Source organism: Eschrichtius robustus, chromosome 5 (assembly GCF_028021215.1).
Source record: "Eschrichtius robustus isolate mEscRob2 chromosome 5, mEscRob2.pri, whole genome shotgun sequence".
Lineage (NCBI taxonomy): Eukaryota > Metazoa > Chordata > Mammalia > Artiodactyla > Eschrichtiidae > Eschrichtius > Eschrichtius robustus.
In genome coordinates this window covers 126045944-126063865 of record NC_090828.1, presented here as the reverse complement: position 1 = coordinate 126063865, position 17922 = coordinate 126045944, and the positions used below count along the sequence as shown (strand labels likewise).

Here is a 17922-nt window from a genome sequence, read left to right as displayed (position 1 = left end):
ACTAGACTCAGACTAATACTACATAAATTTAACTTTTATCAGTCTTCTGCTTAATGATCTACACAATCAACTGCCCATCAAATCATTCCAAACAACTGTGTCCCATTTAAGCTCCTTCTGAAATAAGGCAGGATAATAAATAAATAAAATACTTGCTGTCCCAAAGCTCCCAATAGGAATACCTCAATTCCCGGTAGGGCAATCTCCTAACTGATCCCTCCCTCAAATATTTTGAAACTCCTTCCTGACTTCCCTTCATCAATAAAATATTTGCTGGGCATTATTAAATACTATGCATGAGGCCATAACTTGGAGACTGAACAAAAGACATCCTGCCATCATAAAGCTTTCAACTTAGCTTACACATCTTACCCTGACAAAGTCTTCCCACCCTTCCATCTATCATATCTTATTTACACTTTTCCAAGGATTTGATCAAATTCATAAACCAACCTCCAAATACTACAGCCCTTATTAATCTCCCTGAACAACTAAATACTAAAATGCCATCCTTACTAATGAGAACCTACTCTTTTAGCACAGGGAACTCTACTCAATGCTCTGTGGTGACCTAAATGGGATGGAAATCCAAAAAAGAGGGGATATATGTATAGCTGATTCATTTCGCTGTACAGTAGAGACTAACACAACATTGTAAAGCAACTATACACCAATAAAAATTCATTTTAAAAAAATGTTGGCAATGCCTACATAACCAGAAAAAAAAAAAAAAAAAGTATTTCAGTCCTGGTTTGTGCAGCAGGTCACATTGCCGGTATTTATAATCACCTTCTTTCCACACCCTTGTCCTCACCTCAGCTCTTCATGGTTCTTTGCCTGAGGAGATGACTCAACATTCATTCTTGAATGCTTTGACCATTAGATGTTCTGCCTCAATTAGGTTATTATAATTACCCATTGACTTTTCTCCCCAGCTTTACTGACAAATAAAATTGTAAGATATTTTAATAAATAAATAAAATAAAATTCCATCCTTAATTATTTCACATACATTAGTTTCATCTCTGTAACTTAACTGCAAGCTTCCAGTATAAAACCATGCCATAGCTTTCTGTACATACCAAAGTGTTCAGCATAGAACTGAGAACACTGTAACAGTGAAATAAGTAATTAATTACTTTCAACACCCTTAATAATAACTAGAGCCGCCATTATTTACTGTATGCCAATTATTTTGCTGTGCACTTTACATTATCCCTAATATTTATCATTACCCTGGATGTTCTATCTCTTTTTACATACTGGGAAACTGCAACTCAGAGAAGAAACCACTTCAGAGAAATAGCAAAGCTAGATTTGAACTTAAGTATCTATCAGCCTCCAGTCAATGCTGGTTTGTACTGTCTCCCTAAAGCATGAGCAATTACATACACAATAAAACCAGAGAAAGAACTAACAGTATAGTTTATCATGCTACCTATGTGATCTCTGGCAAGTAATTTACACTCTGTGTCACAGTTTCATCTGTAAAAGAGAATAACAGTAACTATCTCATAGGATTAGGTATCAAATGAATTAATATATGTAATGCAATCAAATGAACAGTGTATGGCACATAGTATACACTATATGACTGTTGGCTGTTATTTTTTTTATCATCATAAATCACCATAACAGAGTCATCAAATATACTTCCTACTCTCATAAACCTGGTTTAAAACAGACTGTGGCCTCATACTACCTACAACATGAACCAAGTTAGTACAGAATTCAAGGCCTTCCAGCCTTCCATAATCCAGCTCCAACATCTTTCTACTTTAATTCAACCCAAGAAGCACTTACTGAGCACCTTCCACATATCAGACTCTTTCACTATTTCCCTGTATCATATCAAACATTTCACTACTTCTCTGTACCATCTCAAACATTACTACTTCCTTGTACTATATCAAACCTAACATACCTGAATTCTACCTTTACACTTCCCACCTCACTATTTCCTCCCACTGTTCTCTCACCTGGTACACTAGTCTTATTTCTGCCTATCAATATTTTACTTATCCTTAAAGGCCTACTTCAATTATTATCTCTATCAGGAAAAATTTTTTTCATGTTCCCTAGAAAATGTACATGTTCCTTCACCTATGATTCCAAAAAATTTCATTTTATACCTACCAGAGCATTTACCATACTGTCATAATCATTTGTGTACATGCGAGCTTCCTAAAGGCAAGCAGCATTTCCTATTCATCTTTACGTTCCCCACAACGAAAGTCCTGCAAAAGTGTTCATTTGCATAGATGATGCTTACTATTCACTGAAGACCAATTTCTCCAACTATAAACAAATGAAATGCATAAGCTATTTCCTCCCTTCCAAGTTTTATATATATGTGTGTGTGTGTATACACACACACACACACACACACACACACACATATACATACACATCCCATTGCCTCTTGGGGAAAAAAAAAGTGTAGCTCAAATTCTTTAAATTATAATCCTGGTTTACAATTTCAAAAAAAAAAAAAATTTAAAGAAATAGCTTTTCATTATCAAATAGGTCCTGTTTTCCAAAATACTCCATAATGCCAAATTGCTAGACTATTATACCTCTGTTCTAATGAAAAATCCCATACTATTCACACCATCATCCATTATTCTTAAAAAAAAAAAAAAACTGCTCTTTCAACACGTTCAGGCTGAATTTTTTGGAAAAAGTTTTAATTCAGATTGCTAGTCAGTAATGGATAATGCAGTTATCAAAATGAAATAATAAGGAATTTAAGGCAACATAAAGAAAAATGGGCAACTGACTTCTCCATACCCATCTTTTCCCCTACAGTGAACACTCATTTTTTCTGCCAGAATTGAATCACCATTCCTATCCTGAGGGACCCACAGGAGGCAAAACCCCACATCACTTAACAGAAGGAGGGAACTGACGCTGGCCCATCCCACTCCTGTCAGCTTCTATATATCACATGATCTATGTCTAGCCCATCTGAGCCTAGGTCAGAACTTTCAATCTTGACTGAATAACCAAAAGATGAAGAAATGGTTTAGACTTGGTCTTGCTAGTGTCTAGCTGCAGCATTCTGCAGACCTCCTGCAGCATGACTGGTAGCAGACTCTTGATACCTGACCTTCCTTTTTCTCTGCTTTTCTGGACCTGGTTCTTCAGCCTTCTCATCAATTTTGTGATCTACATCATATCCCTTCAATAATCCCTTTTTTTGCTTATGTTAGCTAAAGTTATTTTGTTGTTTGCAGCTAATTTCTCACTGATATAACCACAAGTTACATCTCTCATTTCTACTTCTCAAGAGTTTGCTTTCAATTTTAAATCCTGTTTCATTTTATTAAAAAAATCAAAGTTTCGTTTCTAAAATAACTTTCCTGACAGTAAGGCAACTTAAACAAGCAAGGCACATCCCTTTGAAAGGCATTATGGAAGCAATAAAATTCTCAACTAGTCTTTTATACAAATAACAAATTCATCAAGAAAAGGCAGGAAAAAAATCCCCCCCCCCCAAGTCTCTTTCTTTTGCTGTTACCTCTACCTTTTTTGACCATTATGAAACAAAGTTTTAAAAGAAATACCTTCAAACAGGAAACATACAAGCTCTTACCTGTGCTTTTTCAATAAAATGTATCCAAATTCATCATATACTCCAGAAATAACAATTTTGTTCATTCTCGTTTAGAAAAAAAAAAATCTGCTTTCTAATAACCATGTGTTTCCTTTAATCTATATATTCATTATTTGCAGAGTCAAATGTCAAATATGTACTAAGTCCTCTGAGTCTAACATAAAAATTATTTTTTAATAGTCCTATATTCTTAAGTTATTTTTATTCTTAGGTTCAACTGTTTCATCTCTATGTTTTAGGCAATCATTAGTGAGGAATGACTTTTAATGCATCGATTATTTATTTTCAAATTGCAGCTTAACGAATATGTACACCTTCATTTTAAAGTTATATGTAATTAAACATCATTTCCTTAATTGAGCTGTCCTGAATTAACCAGCAATTGTCAGTTTTACCACGCTAGACACAATATATGTCTTTATAATATTCAAAGGACTAAATAAATAATTCTATGTCATTTAACTTACATGTGTTTCAAGTTAATAAAATCAAAGAATTGGTTACAAAGACCTCCCTATATAGTTCATATTTGTTAAAAATTAACAGTTCTAAAAGTAGACATTTATTTTTCTAAATATGTAGCTTAAAATTTGAACACTCTTCAAAACCTGGGTTTAACAATTTAACCACCCTTATTGAATAATATCCCAAGTTGGGGTAGTATAGTAGTGGGCCCTGGAGTCAGACTGCCTCAGGGCTCAATTTCTATATCTACTACTTAACTATTTACATAAGCAAGTTACTTAAGCTCACCATACCTCACTTTCCTCATCTTTAAAATGGTAATTATACAACAGTACATACCCACTTTGCAGGGTTTCTGAAACTGTTAAACTCTTCAAAGGCCTTGAAATGGCTGATTTGTATACATTCCACGTAATAAGTCTTTAAATAACTGAAATCCAAAACCTAAAATAAATGTATCTAAGATTTAAATACCTAAAACAATAAAAAAGCACATTTCTGTGAAAAGATCATCAATTTTATGAAAACGGTCTCGAACATTATGTTGGGGAACATAAAATCAGAGGTTTTCATCTGTGCCTTACACTGCGCATTTTTATTACAACAGAAACACTAAAGAATTCTGATGCATGTGTTGCACCACATCTCAAACAAGACTACTTTAACTACAAAAAACATACATGTTACTTCGACTATTAAGAAGAAATTTCAATTACTATAACTCATAAACATGAACTCCTAAGAAAACTTAAAAGAATTCAAGAATGCTGTCAACTGACACGTAAAAAACACTCCTGAAAGACATTTCTCAACCCTGGACCTCTGTTTAATCTGTAAATAAAGAGTGGATTAAATTATTTCTCAAATTCTTTTTCAGCTCCATTAATTCTGTGTGAGTAATTAGGCACTTCTCTTAATTCACTGAAGTGTGTCACAAATACACATTAAACGCTATTTTTAATAGCCTCAAAGTAACCGAATTTTTTAAATGCTTATAAGCAGAAGAAAAGCGTACTGTATTTTAATTATACTAAACTCTAGAACTTTAAGCAAACACTTGGGTTTTATCATAGACCAATACTAAAAACATAGTTTATATTTTTACAGTTTCCAACCCAACCCTAAACTGTAAGGTATTTTGCATCCTAGTTCCCCTTTTTAAGACTTTTACCCTCCTTGTAGCAACCCCTCATTCACACTAAACCCTGTAACTGAAAAAGTGTTAAAGACATCCTTCGCAAGAGTATGGCATTTTCACAAAGGGCAAGAAGCCTTAAAGGAGAATGTTTAAAGATGGAATGCTCAGCATCAGAACAGATGAAGAAAATAGTCTTTGAGGTATGGGTTAGGGGTAGGGAGGAGAGGAGGAGTAGCAGGGAAAAAGAATATATGTGATCACACAAATTCAAGGCTGTTCCTTTCCTGGTTGCAAGGAGTATGTAAGAATGACTTGTGTTTAAATGAACAGTTTGGAAAGGTTTTGAAAAAAGTTTTGAAAGAAAATTATTAAAATTCCACAAAGTAGTCCTTTGGAAAAATCAAGATACTATTTGTCTTTCTGCTCTGGTATTAATCAGTTATGCAGGTACCTTTTAAACATTTTACGATATAAAGGCCCACATAAAGATATAAAACAAGCAACACAAAAAACAGTATTAATCAGTATCCTATTTTGAAGAACCAAATTTAAAATATTTATCCAATAACATCACCTTATGTTGCACCATTACTTAATAATTCATGAATTTATAAGTGCTTGGTAAGCTATAAAGCATGTTAATGTAGCGTTATTATTTTGCTCTTACCTCTTTATGCTAGTGGCTATCACAGATCCACAGTGTCATAAAAGAGGCTACAAGTTCCAAAAGAATTACAGGTGGGCACTCAAATGCTTTTCTTACAGGGGAATTTTGTTTCAGAAAACGTACTGCCTACAGGTACACTTCAACCATCCCAGACTTCCGCTCCTAGTCCAGGCGTTTAGCCGTTTCCACATGTTGGAGGAGGGGGCGCGTTCTGGACAAGGAGGAACACTGTGGAGGGAAACTGAGCCCTACCTTGAGCTAAACTCTCCTAAGGACTGTGCCTCCTAAAGAGTGGGATGAAATCACTCACCACTTCAAGCCACAGTGCTCACTCATTCTTCTCTTTGTGATGCTCAAGAAGCCAGATCACATAACCAAGATTTTTTAAGGAAGATTAATATTCAGTCTTTTTGTTCTCTCTTTAAATTGTCATTTTATTAGCCTCAATTTAAAAATTATAATGATTATTGTCAAATCCCCACCTTCACTTCTGAAGCTCCTCTATTTTTAACTTCCCCTAGAACATTTCCAATTATGGCTCATTAATCCAAATTCCAATCTTACTCAGCTTCTTAAAACCAACTCCTTATTGTCCCACTCAAACTCAGAATCGGAAATCTTCATTGATTCCTATTTACGATACACTAGAAACAACTGCCAAGTCCTAGCTATACCTCTATCTCTCAAATCAGCAAAAACATTTTGACTGAGCAAAGAACTGTGGTAGACAAAGCCCACAGGAAATAAGAAAATAAGCATAAGACAATGTGTTCCTTTCCTTAAGGACTTTTCAATTCAATAAAAAAGGGAGCTAACTGATAACAGTAATAATTACATTGTACTGAGCTCTTACTATGTACCAAGCACTGTGCTGAACCATCTTCATGCATTATCTCAAAAAAACAAAAAACAAAAACCCCGTAAGATAGATACTATGATCTCCAAATTACAAAATTAAGACCTGTAGAGTCTGCAGTGTACAAGGTCACACAGCTAGTAAATGGTAGAGCTTGAAGTCAAAAACAGCTCTGACTACAAAGCCCTTGCTAACCCTAAATAAACCATACAAAGCAATATAATTGCCAGAAGAAAGGTACAAACAAAAGAAGCAATCTTTCCCAAATTTATCTTTTCTGCTCCATTCCCACTGCCAACACCCTATTTCAGAATTCCTGCATAACAGGTGCTGAGAGGACTGCTTAAAAATCATCTAAGAAGGACCTCCCTGGTGACGCAGTGCTTAAGAATCTGCCTGGCACAGCTTCCCTGGTGGCGCAGTGGTTGGGAGTCCGCCTGCCAATGCGGGGGACGCGGGTTCGAGCCCTGGTCCGGGAGGATCCCACATGCTGCAGGGCAGCTGGGCCAGTGCGCCACAGCTGCTGAGCCTGCACTCTGGAGCCCGCGAGCCACAACTGCTGAGCCTGCGTGCCACAGCTGCTGAGGCCAGCACGCCTGGAGCCCGTGCTCCACAAGGGGAGAGGCCGCCACAATGAGAGGCCCTTGCACCGCGGCGAGGAGCGGCCCCCAGCTCGCCGCAGCTAGGGAGGGCCCACGCGCAGCAACGAAGACCCAAAGCAGCCAAAAGTAATAAGTAAATAAAATAAATTAAAAAAAAAAGAATTCACCTGCCAATGCAGAGGACACGGGTTCGAGCTCTGGTCCGGGAGGATCCCACATGCCGCGGAGCAACTAAGCCTGTGCCCCGCAACTACTGAGCCTGAGCCCTAGAGCCCGCGAGCCACAACTACTGAAGCCCGCGCGCCTAGAGCCCGTGCTCCGCAACAAGAGAAGCCACCGCAATGAGAAGCCTGCGCACCGCAACAAAGAGCAGCCCCCGCTCGCCGCAACTAGAGAAACCCCGAGCGCAGCAACAATGACCCAACGCAGCCAAAAATAAACAAAATTTAAAAAAAAAAGAATAAAGAGTTAACCTCACTAATACAAATAAAGCAATGTGCATAGGTCTGAAAAGAAGTGCCCATGGTGTAACAGAAAGAACACAGGGCTTAAATACAAAAAAAGAAAAAAAACCTTAAATACAAATAGCAACTCTCACAACCCACCTACATGACATTAAAAGAGTAATTTAAATTCTCTGATCCTATTTTCTCACTTGTAATATGAGGTAAAAATAGCTGTCACAAGATTAAATAAGTTAAATAAAAAGCCTGACCAGCAGGTCCTCCACTAGTGGATCTTTCCCTTCTGTGCTTAAAAGTAAAATTTCCAAACTCTTTTACAATAAGGCTGAAAAGTTCATTAGATTCAATATGCACCCAATCCAAAGTCAATATTCCAACACAAAATTGGCAGGCAGGAAGAGATTGGCAGGAAAGGAAAGGAGAAAGATATTTTAGGCAAGACTAAGTAAGAATCTAACTTCTCAACAGGAGCAAGTGTGCTATACTTACTGCAAACAGCATGCAAAAAAAATAAGACCCATGACGGAATAAGAGTTTTAATGAATGTTTTTGGTAACAACTAGATACTGTGAATGTTTCTGCCCTTGCAGACAACTGGAGAAATAGTATTATTACATATTATGTACAAAATTCATGTAAGAAACGTGAACTTCCCACTTATATTTTCTCCCACCCACTCAGCTCTTCCCCACTGCTCTCAAACAAGATCATCCTACCTGTACTAACAGCTAGAATGTGACGACAGGATGAATAATATAAGCTCCTCATCCACTGACTCCAACAAAATATTCATCCTTACATTTTAAGATTTCTAAGAAGTTTAACTCAGAGAATTCCTTAACTCATTCTAGATCTGAATATATCCAAGAGCTCTACAATAAGGCTATAATAACTATTATAATCAATGAAAATAATTTACCAGTGCAGTATTTATTAGGAAAAAAAAAGGAAAGATATAAAAGGGAAGAGAAATCTCACAATGCAAAGCTTTGTAAACAAGCTACAACATAATAAAAGTACATAAGGAGTTCCTTTATATGGCCTGAATGTTGAAGAATTCTGAGAGAAAACATGCAAAAGATAATTTAGGATAATCTTAACTTTACAAGTACTACAACGTTTTAAAAAATGCTTTAAAAAAAAAGTTCTCCTCACCAATGGTAGCCCGTTTGAGTCTGTACCTTAGTTCTTAAGCAACCAGCTCTATCAATAAGAATCTCTGTCCCCAAATTTTATTCTACATTACTATTCCAATACAGATCGCCCACCGAAAAAGTATGTAGACATGGTATCAATATGAAAGGAGTATTTTTTTCTAAATTCTTTTCAAAAGGAGTTATCTCTTTTATGATCTGGGCCGGTGATTCCTTATCTTATGTTGAAATAAAAGATCTCTCCTGGAGGATCTCTAAATTTAAATTTAGGGATTAAGCTTCATGTATCGAAACTCTTACAGCTTTTCTTACCTAAGACCACCAAATTTCATAGATGGCCACTTTTTTCAGTCACAGTTTGCCTAACTTATATAATGAAATGGAATGAGCAACTTGATTCCAGTTATAATTTTTCACTTATATTAAGTGGGTAACTGTGATTGATGAATGCATTCTCTAAAGCACAAAGGAACACACAAATTGTAGGTGCACAATTTGCATCTGGGAACTTTCAGTATTCTGGAACATGAAACTCTCTACTAAGGCCTTATTTAGAGATGCTTATCACAGGTCCAATTTCAATGAGCTATCTCCTCTAAGTGCTAATAAAGTTGAAGGTGTAACTTTCCAGGATTTGCATAATAGGCAACAGGAAACACCAAAATGCCTTTTGAAAACCAAAATAAATGGATCTCTAAAGGCGGAATTTCAGAGACTGACAGATGGTAAAAGGAAATGAGACGTATCCTAATCAGTTCCATTTAAATCATGAGTGTCCAGCTAACAACCTCTCCCGGTGAGATTAACCTAATGTAATAATGTAAGAATAACTGCTATATTAAAACAAAAATATCCTAAGCATAGCCTGAACCCCTGTCCCCCAGGCCTCCTGCTCACTCAGTCTGTGTCGTAAATTCAAGGCTGCCCTATCAGAAAGAGGTCACTTAAGGATAGTTAACCTCAATGAAATACCCAGCACATTAATTCAAAAATAACCAAAACTATTGCGAAAGGGAAAAAATGAAGTGAGAAAGAGTTAACACCCTACTTAAGATGTTACCATGTTACTTATTAGGGCAACAATTATCTACACTAATTTTACTGACAAGGCAATGATTACTAAAGCATAGAATATTAATTATGTAGCAATATTTTTCACTTTAACAAAACATACTTGAAAATTCTGTTAGGCTGCCAAATCTAATTTTAAAACTCACCCTACACATAAAACTACTCACCAGCTGGACTAAGAAGGGAGGGAAAAAAAAAATACTGGTTCAGGGAAATGAAATTGGATTAAGAAAAAAAAAACTTTAATTAGCTGTCCATCGAAAAACTACATGGAAGTTTCAAGGCTAAACGAGGCCGGTGTTTCCTATATTACTATTATATTAACATATTAATAAATCGGTTGTTTCCCTATGCACGGCTGGGATTTTAGAAACTGCCACACTTGCATAAAGGTATGAGCATGAAGATTACAGAGAAATGTTAACAGAGAGCAAACAGAGTGAGAAGCAGACCATCCTTTAAGTAACAATAGTTTGCTGAATAGTAAAAAAAAGGGGGGGGAAAAGGCTGGCAGTCCACTTCTCACAACAACCCCCCAAACAAAAAATGTGGAGTATTTGGGAAATGAGAGAAGTAATAATATATCAGCAAGGTATACACACGGACAAAAGAAAACACTTCCGATACTGCAACGTAAAGCAGTCACTCTACATTAAAATACAGGCAATATTTTCTACGTAAGTATAAAGTGTGCTGTAACTCTCTAAAATGCCTATGAACACAAAAGGAACGACCACTTTCACGCCATCCTGTATTTGAGTAAACTACACTACAGATCTATGATAAACAACTCCTTGCAAAGCAAGCACATCCCTTTACAACTCTATCACCTTCCTCGCGCCTTAAGATACCGTCACAGAATGAACGTATACAACTTAAATTAACCCTCCTGCGTGCTTCCCTTCCTCCCTCTCCGTGGAACACAAATACGTTTTTTTAGGTTCCCATAAACTGACACCCAGCACCAGTAACTCAGTCTATGTGAAAACTGTTTAATTTTGAAAATTCTAATAAGATGTGTTCAGGTTGGAAACGAAAAACTACCTTATAAGGGTATAAAAGACTGAAAGCAGGAAGCGGCTTTGACAAAACTAAGGAAGTTGCAGCGCGCTTGCTCACTGGGGGACTTTTTCGAGGCAGGAGAAGTAACACATGACATCTTTCTCCCAAATTAAACGGTGACTTGGTTGACCGGTAAGAACGTCGTGGGAGATGGAAAAGACCGGGGTCCGAAAAGCAAGAGGAGGCGGGTGGTCAAACGAAAGCCCCGCTCTAGGTTCCCATTTTCCGAGTCCGACTCTTCCCTTTCCCCACCCACACACCGGGCAGAGTGTTGTCACAGCAGTCTTGCAAAACCTACCAGGAGCGCTTCTCCTTCCTCGCTCCTCTGCCAGGCCAGTCTCCGCGCTCGATGCCCCGCGGTCCCCAGACCCACGGGCAGGAGGCGGCACGGGGGGAAAGGAGGGCCGGGCGCGCCGGGCTCCGCGACCACCCCAACGCGACCGCGGGCCCCGGGGAGGCGACCGTCCCCGCAGCTCCGCGGGCGGCGCTGCCCACCGCGGTGGGGGAAGGGCTGGGAGGGGTCGGGTGGAGGAGGCCGCTCCCCGGGGGCTTCTCGGCCCCGCGCACTCGCCCGGCTCCCAGAAGGTGAAACGCGAGGGAAGAGGGAGGCCCTGGCTCCGGGCCCCACCCCTCGCCAGCCGGCGGAGCCGGGGTGGACACCGCCGGCAGCGGCAACTCGCCGCATCGTTCATCTCCCGGCCTCCTGCCGGCCCCGCCATTTTCCTCCCTCCGCCTCAGTTTCCCCACCCCCGCCCATCAGCCCCCTTACCCCGTGCCACAGTCCACCACACAGGCCGGCAGCCGTCCCGCCATCTTCCTCCTCGCCTGCTGCTGCCGCTGCCGCCGTCTGCTCCGTGCCGGTTGGGGCCAGGGATGGGCGGCGAGAGGTAGAGGCTATCTGACCATCCACGGCCAGGCCTCCCTCTCCGTCCGCGGGGGAGCCGGGAAGCCAAAGCAGTAGCAAGAGAGCAGCAGACTCGGTCAGCGGCTACCACTTCCGCAACCCGGGCGGGCAGGCAGTCCCCGCCCTGCCCCGCCGCGGCCTCCTCCCCCTCTCTCTCCCCTCCTCCTCGCTCCTGCCCCCCACCCTACAACTTCTTCCCCTCGCGCCGCCTTTCCCCGGGAAGCCAAGATGGCTGCCGGTGCCGACGCCCCGGCCAGGCCAGGCCCAGGCCGCGAGCGCTCCCCGTTCCGGCTCCGGGCGGGCGGGGCGAGAGAGCATGCGCAGTGAGGTGCGCCTCCGGCCGCCGCTCCGGTCCCGACGGTGAGGAAGTCCACTTCGGGTGTTCGTCCAGGTAGGGGCGGGGAAGTCGGCCCGAGCCTCCAAGTCTCCTTCTGAAGCTGGAAGGGGCTGATAGTTTCAGTTACTTCTGTGCTTGGTTGAGGGAGGGATGGGACCGCCTATCGCAGCCGCGAATATCTTCTCCGGTGCCCCGGGGAAAACGGCCTAATGGAAAACGTTGTCAGCGGCACACATCCTTTTTTGCTAACTTGAGTGGCTGCTTTTGCGCGTGGAAAAGAGCGATATCAGACCGAGGGTGAGCAGTCGGTGGAGGGTTGAACAAAGGCTTGCGCCGTGGCTCCTCTGCCTTTGTGCGTTCTTTTTTTTTTTTTCCAGTTACACTTGTGCGTTTGTTACAGCCTCGCGTGTTACAAGCGTTACAACACGGTTTAGATTGCAGGCCCTCCGGAGGGCAGGCCTGTGCCCACGAGGAAGGCAGACCTCCCGAGAATATGGTCCACGTAACATACTCTACACAAACACATCTTTGACGGCTTTGGGCGATGACAAAGATTTCCCTCTGGAGTAGTTTAAGATTCTATTGTTCTACTTTTGCAGGATGAAACCAAAGATTAAGGACCAAAGATTTTAATTAAAAAAAAAAAAAAAGCTAAAAACTGGAAAGCCTGGAACAGTGGTTTTCAGAGTTCTCAAAGTGTGCATGAGAATTACGTGGAAGGCTTGTTAAAGCACAGAATGCTGGGCCGTGAATTCTCTTGATGATTTGGTGTGGAGGGCGCCCTGGTAATGTGCATTTCTACCGAGTTCTCAGGTGATGGTCTGGGACCCGCCCGCCCCCCAATCTGGGAAAACTATAAAGTGAATAGCTTTTTTCTCCACCAGGCTTACCTTCTGATAAACCATGTGGATGTGCTTATATGTGACTGAAATAGAAATATTTTTCCTCAGAAAGGATGTCTAATTACTCCAGAAGATTTAGGCCAGCCTGGGGGATGGGGTATAGGTTTTTCATTCATTTGGCAGATAAGGATTGCTCACCCACTCTATTATGGCAGGGACTCTGCTGACCCTAAATACTCCGTAGGCATAAAATAGATCAGGTCTCTGTGCTGTAGAGTTTACAGTTTAGTGGGGAAACACACAAATTGTGTTAAGAGCTATAGAAGTCAGAAAGCAGGGGGCTCTGAGAAATGGGGAGGAGGAGTGGGAGAATCGGAGGGAGGTAGAAGGTAGGGGGTGCTTCTCGGACAAAGTGGCATTTAAAAGCTGAGGGCTGGAGGATAGTGGGAAGTAGAGGAGAGGGCGAGGAAGAAGGGGAGCCCTTCAGGAAGTGGGAACAGCAGGAGTCAAGGCCCCGAGGTGAGCAAGGGCTTGGCTTCTTCCACAAATTGAAAGAAGACGCAAGTGATCCAAGTGAAGTGAGCCAGGGAAGACAGAATGGGAGATGAAACCTGAGAGAGAAGGAAGAATCAAATGATGCAAGGATTTGTAGACTTCTCTAAGTGTCGTAAAATTGAGCCTGAAAGCTGTTTGGAAGCCGTCAAAGAGACTTAAAGCAAGGAAATGTTCTGGCTGCTTTGTAGGGAATGGATCCCACAGAGTAAAGAGTGAAGTGAATGACCATATATCATACATGATGCTGGCATTCAGGGATAGAAACGTGTGAGGAGTAGCATCCAGATGGGACTGGGTACGTGCAAAGGAGACTTACTAAGGGGCGTCATCATGGTTACCATCACCTGGTGCCCAGCACGTCCCCAGCTACTCATAGAAAATAAATAAACAGATAATCCTCAGGGGAGGCTTTCCTCAGAGACTGTCTTCCAAGAAGGCAGACAGAAGTGATTCTTCGTTCAGATGCGTTGTTTTGTTTTGTTTTTCCCCACATGTAGAAGATGCTCTATGGGGATTCATTGCTGCCGTTTCCACCATCAGGTATTTAAGGTCATTTGGGAGAGCAGATGCCTAAAGATTGGCTCTGACAGAGGAGGGAGATGTGGCTTGGTTTTGCAGTAGAGCAAATGGTTGTTTCCAGCATCACAGGTGGTAAGTCGGGACTAAAGGGATCTTACCTAAGGGGTCCCAAGGGCAGAGGTTAGGAACTTGAACTCGGGGAAGTTCTCACGCTCAGGGAAACCCATAGTGGTAGATCCTCAGAATGGCTGTGCAAATGCTGGCCTTGGGTGGGTTGTCATGGAAGTAGTTACATCAGTGTTCAGAAACTAGAATGCTCCCACAGCCCGGGCAGGCAACATTATAAGTGAAGAGGACTATGTGGAGGGTATGGCAACGCGGAGAGCCCACAGAAGACAGTAGAAAACTGTTGCTATGTGGGAATGTAGGCCTGGTGTTGCCAAAGCCTCCCTTTTTTCAAGAAAAGTCAGAAATCTGTATTTTTATCTGTTGGTAACTAATTCTTTGAAGGCTGTATCTGACCTGTAGTCTGTCAGTTTTCAACGTTTGAGTTGAGAGGCTGTTTAATGTTTACTTGTGTATTACACTCAAACATGAAGTTCATGTCAGTGCTGGGTGCTGTATCTCATTTCGAAGGCGTGAGGAACCCTGCCACAGTTTCTTTCACGTAGTCAGGACTGTCCTTTGTCTATAAGGCTGTGACTGTTAGAAGCGTTTGGAAGCTTGCAACACTTATGAGAAGTGTCATTTGTGGAGGTTCCTCATAACGTCTACCCAAACGCTTTGCTTGCTCAAGACCCCTTCTACTTCCTGCTTCCTACGTGCCACATTGTCAGCGTCTGTACTTTGGAGGCACATCTGGCCAAAGCGTTTCTGACCACCCTGTTTGCATATGCACCCCCTGCTTCCTGCCCACCCTTCTCCAAATACAGAGAAGCAGAGGATGTCTGAACTAGAAGCCCTCTTGGAGATGATCTTGTAAGATGTGGAAAGGAAAGCAGTGGTGGTTGGGTGGGGTTTGTTTGACTGCCCTAAATCCATTACTCCCTGGTAGCACCCTAATTTCCCTTTTAGTTCAGGTCAACCAGGTGCTTTGTTCTTGTTAGTTTCCAAGCCCAGTTCCCAGCCTTTCAAGCATTTGTGTGTCTTACAATATCCTTCCAATAAATCCCCTTTTGCCTAAGTTAGCAGCAATCAGTTCCCATTACTTGCATCAAATTTAAGAACCCTAAGTGATACAGAAGCCCAGAAAGTTTAAGTGATTTTCCCAGTATCTTAGACAAACTAGGGAACGGAGTCCAGACCAAAACCCAGTTCTGACCCCTTTTCAGGGCTCTTTAGTTATAATGCCACAAGCATTGTTTAATTTTGACTGATATACTGGTTACCAGTTACCATGAGATTTCCTAGGTCGTTCCTGTGTCTTAAGGCCAATTTAGCACATGTCTCTGAATCTTAAAATGTCCAAGAAATTCACGTGTCACTCAATCTCCATTATTTTAAACTGGGAAACATTATTATTTTTTTAAACATTATTATTTCAGCTTAGGTACTTGCTGCACGGGTGACTATTTGCAAGTTGGCAGACCAGTCAGATCTACAGAGAGCATTGATTAAAGCAGATAGATAAATGGTCAAGATGTCCATGCAGCCTAGTGGTCAGAGGGGATGATGGCTGTGAACTGTGGCTTCTCCTTTCTCAAGTTGTGTGATCTTAGATAACTTCGTATGTTGAGAGAACACTGAACTTGGAATCAAGAAACTTGAGTTGAGTATGAGCTTTTTAAATTAATCTGTTTCTTCATCAGTAAAAATGGCAGGAATACCTAACCCACAGGGTTGTTGTAAAGCTTAAATTTTTAAAAAAGCATATTACAAATTATATAATGATTTTACGAACAGATCAAGAGGAATATGGTTGAATTATAAAGTAATGACTCTTTTGCTTATTAGTTATACAGACCTAAACATCCAAAAGTTGGTCCTCCTTTTCACAGAATTTATCTTGGGGCCTGTGTGCTTACTCTTTTAACGCTATCATCATGCAAAATATTTTTGGAAGGTTTCCTTCAGACTTGCCTTCAGAGCCTGTTGCACATTCCTTTAAATATCTTCATTGGTAACAAATCTTGGCCCTTTGTGGGTAGGTTTGATTTTTAGAATTGGCCCAAAATTATTTTTTCAGAGCCAAGTCTAATGCATAAAATGGCCAGTCAACTAGGGGTATGGTGGGGGTTTTTTTTACATAAATTTATTTATTTATTTGTTTTTATTTTTGGCTGCGTCGGGTCTTCGTTGCTGTGCGTGGGCTTTCTCTAGTTGCGGCGAGCGGGGGCTACTCTTCGTTGCGGTGCGCGGGCTTCTCATTGCGGTGGCTTCTGTTGTTGTGGAGCACGGGCTCTAGGCACGCAGGCTCCAGTAGTTGTGGCTCGCGGGCTCTAGAGCGCAGGCTCAGTAGTTGTGGTGCACGGGCTCAGTTGCTCCGCGGCATGTGGTATCTTCCCGGACCAGGGATTGAACCCGTGTCCCCTGCCTTGGCAGGCGGATTGTTAACCATTGCGCCACCAGGGAAGCCCAGGGCTATGGTTTTTGATCAAAAGTTTTGTGTGACTATAAAGTATTAAAACTGGGTTTTGAGATGACTTCCTGACCATGTTTCTAAAAAGTAGTTCTAGAAGGATTTTATTGAATGGTCACATCCCTGGGATAAAAATATTATACTCTTGGGGACTTCCCTGGTGGTCCAGTGGTTAAGACTCTGCACTTCCACTGCAGGGGGCACGGGTTGGATCCCTGGTCAGGGAACTAGGATCCCACATGCCTTGCTGCGCGGCCAAAGCAAAAACAAAAACAAAAAAAAATTAGACTCATTATATGTTCAATTTCAGTTGAACGTATATTTCATATAATGATGATATCTGTACAGTGTTTGAAATGAGGTGAGGGTCTGTGGGATATCACCCTAGTCCCCACCCTACCACCTGCAAACGATGAATAGTTTGTTTAAAAGATAACTCTCAATGTGAAAGAAAATAAAGGTTAGACTCCCCACACACACATACCATATTACATATAAAAACAAAGTCCAGATGGACTGCAAGTCCTCAGTGTAGAATAAAATCCAAACTCCTCGTCGGCCTGCTAAGCCTGCCAGTACCTGCCTCCCTCTCCAGCACGTCTCCTCAGCCTGAGGCACTAGCCACATCAGCCTTCCTGCCCTTCACACATCCCAAGGCCATTCCCACCTGCATCTTCTCCCTGGACTTCTCCCCAGAGCAGTAGTTATTCCTGAATCAGTTTGAATCCCATCTCCTCAGAGAAGCTTTTCCTGACCACTCAATCTGAAATAGCCCGCTGCACTCTACCATGTCACCATATTTTAGTTCTCTGGTGAAATGCCTCGCTTTTTTATTGGTTCATTGCATTATTGTCCATCTTTCCTAACTAGAAGGCATTCCCCACTAGAATTTGAAGAAGACCTGGCACATAATAAGTGGTCAACAAATAGTTGACTGAATGAGTCGAATAATAAAAACAAAACTATAAGTATAACAAACAATAAATGCTGGAGAGGGTGTGGAGAAAAGGGAACCCTCATACACTGTTGGTGGGAATGTAAATTGATACAGCCACTATGGAAAACAGTATGGAGGTTCCTTAAAAAACTAAA

The 17922-nt window shown here is 41.4% G+C and overlaps 2 protein-coding genes across 5 annotated transcripts in view; one reads left to right on the top strand and one right to left on the bottom strand.

Moving 5' to 3' along the window:
- ACTR3 (actin related protein 3) overlaps positions 1-12117 on the bottom strand; it is a 57535-nt gene extending 45418 nt beyond the window's left edge. The window contains exon 1 of the mRNA XM_068545258.1: positions 11865-12117. Within this exon, the coding sequence (XP_068401359.1) occupies positions 11865-11908 (44 nt within the window). The 5' untranslated portion in view covers positions 11909-12117. The remainder of the gene's footprint in view (positions 1-11864) is intronic.
- Positions 11151-17922, top strand: part of SLC35F5 (solute carrier family 35 member F5) — a 182918-nt gene continuing 176146 nt past the window's right edge. For 2 of the 4 annotated variants that reach the window (XM_068545254.1, XM_068545253.1), the window contains exon 1: positions 12231-12390. The gene's annotated coding sequence lies outside the window, so the exon portion shown is untranslated. Of the gene's footprint in view, positions 11228-12230; positions 12391-12486; positions 12634-17922 lie in introns of those variants that run through there. The other 2 variants (XM_068545255.1, XM_068545256.1) reach the window with 2 other exon arrangements.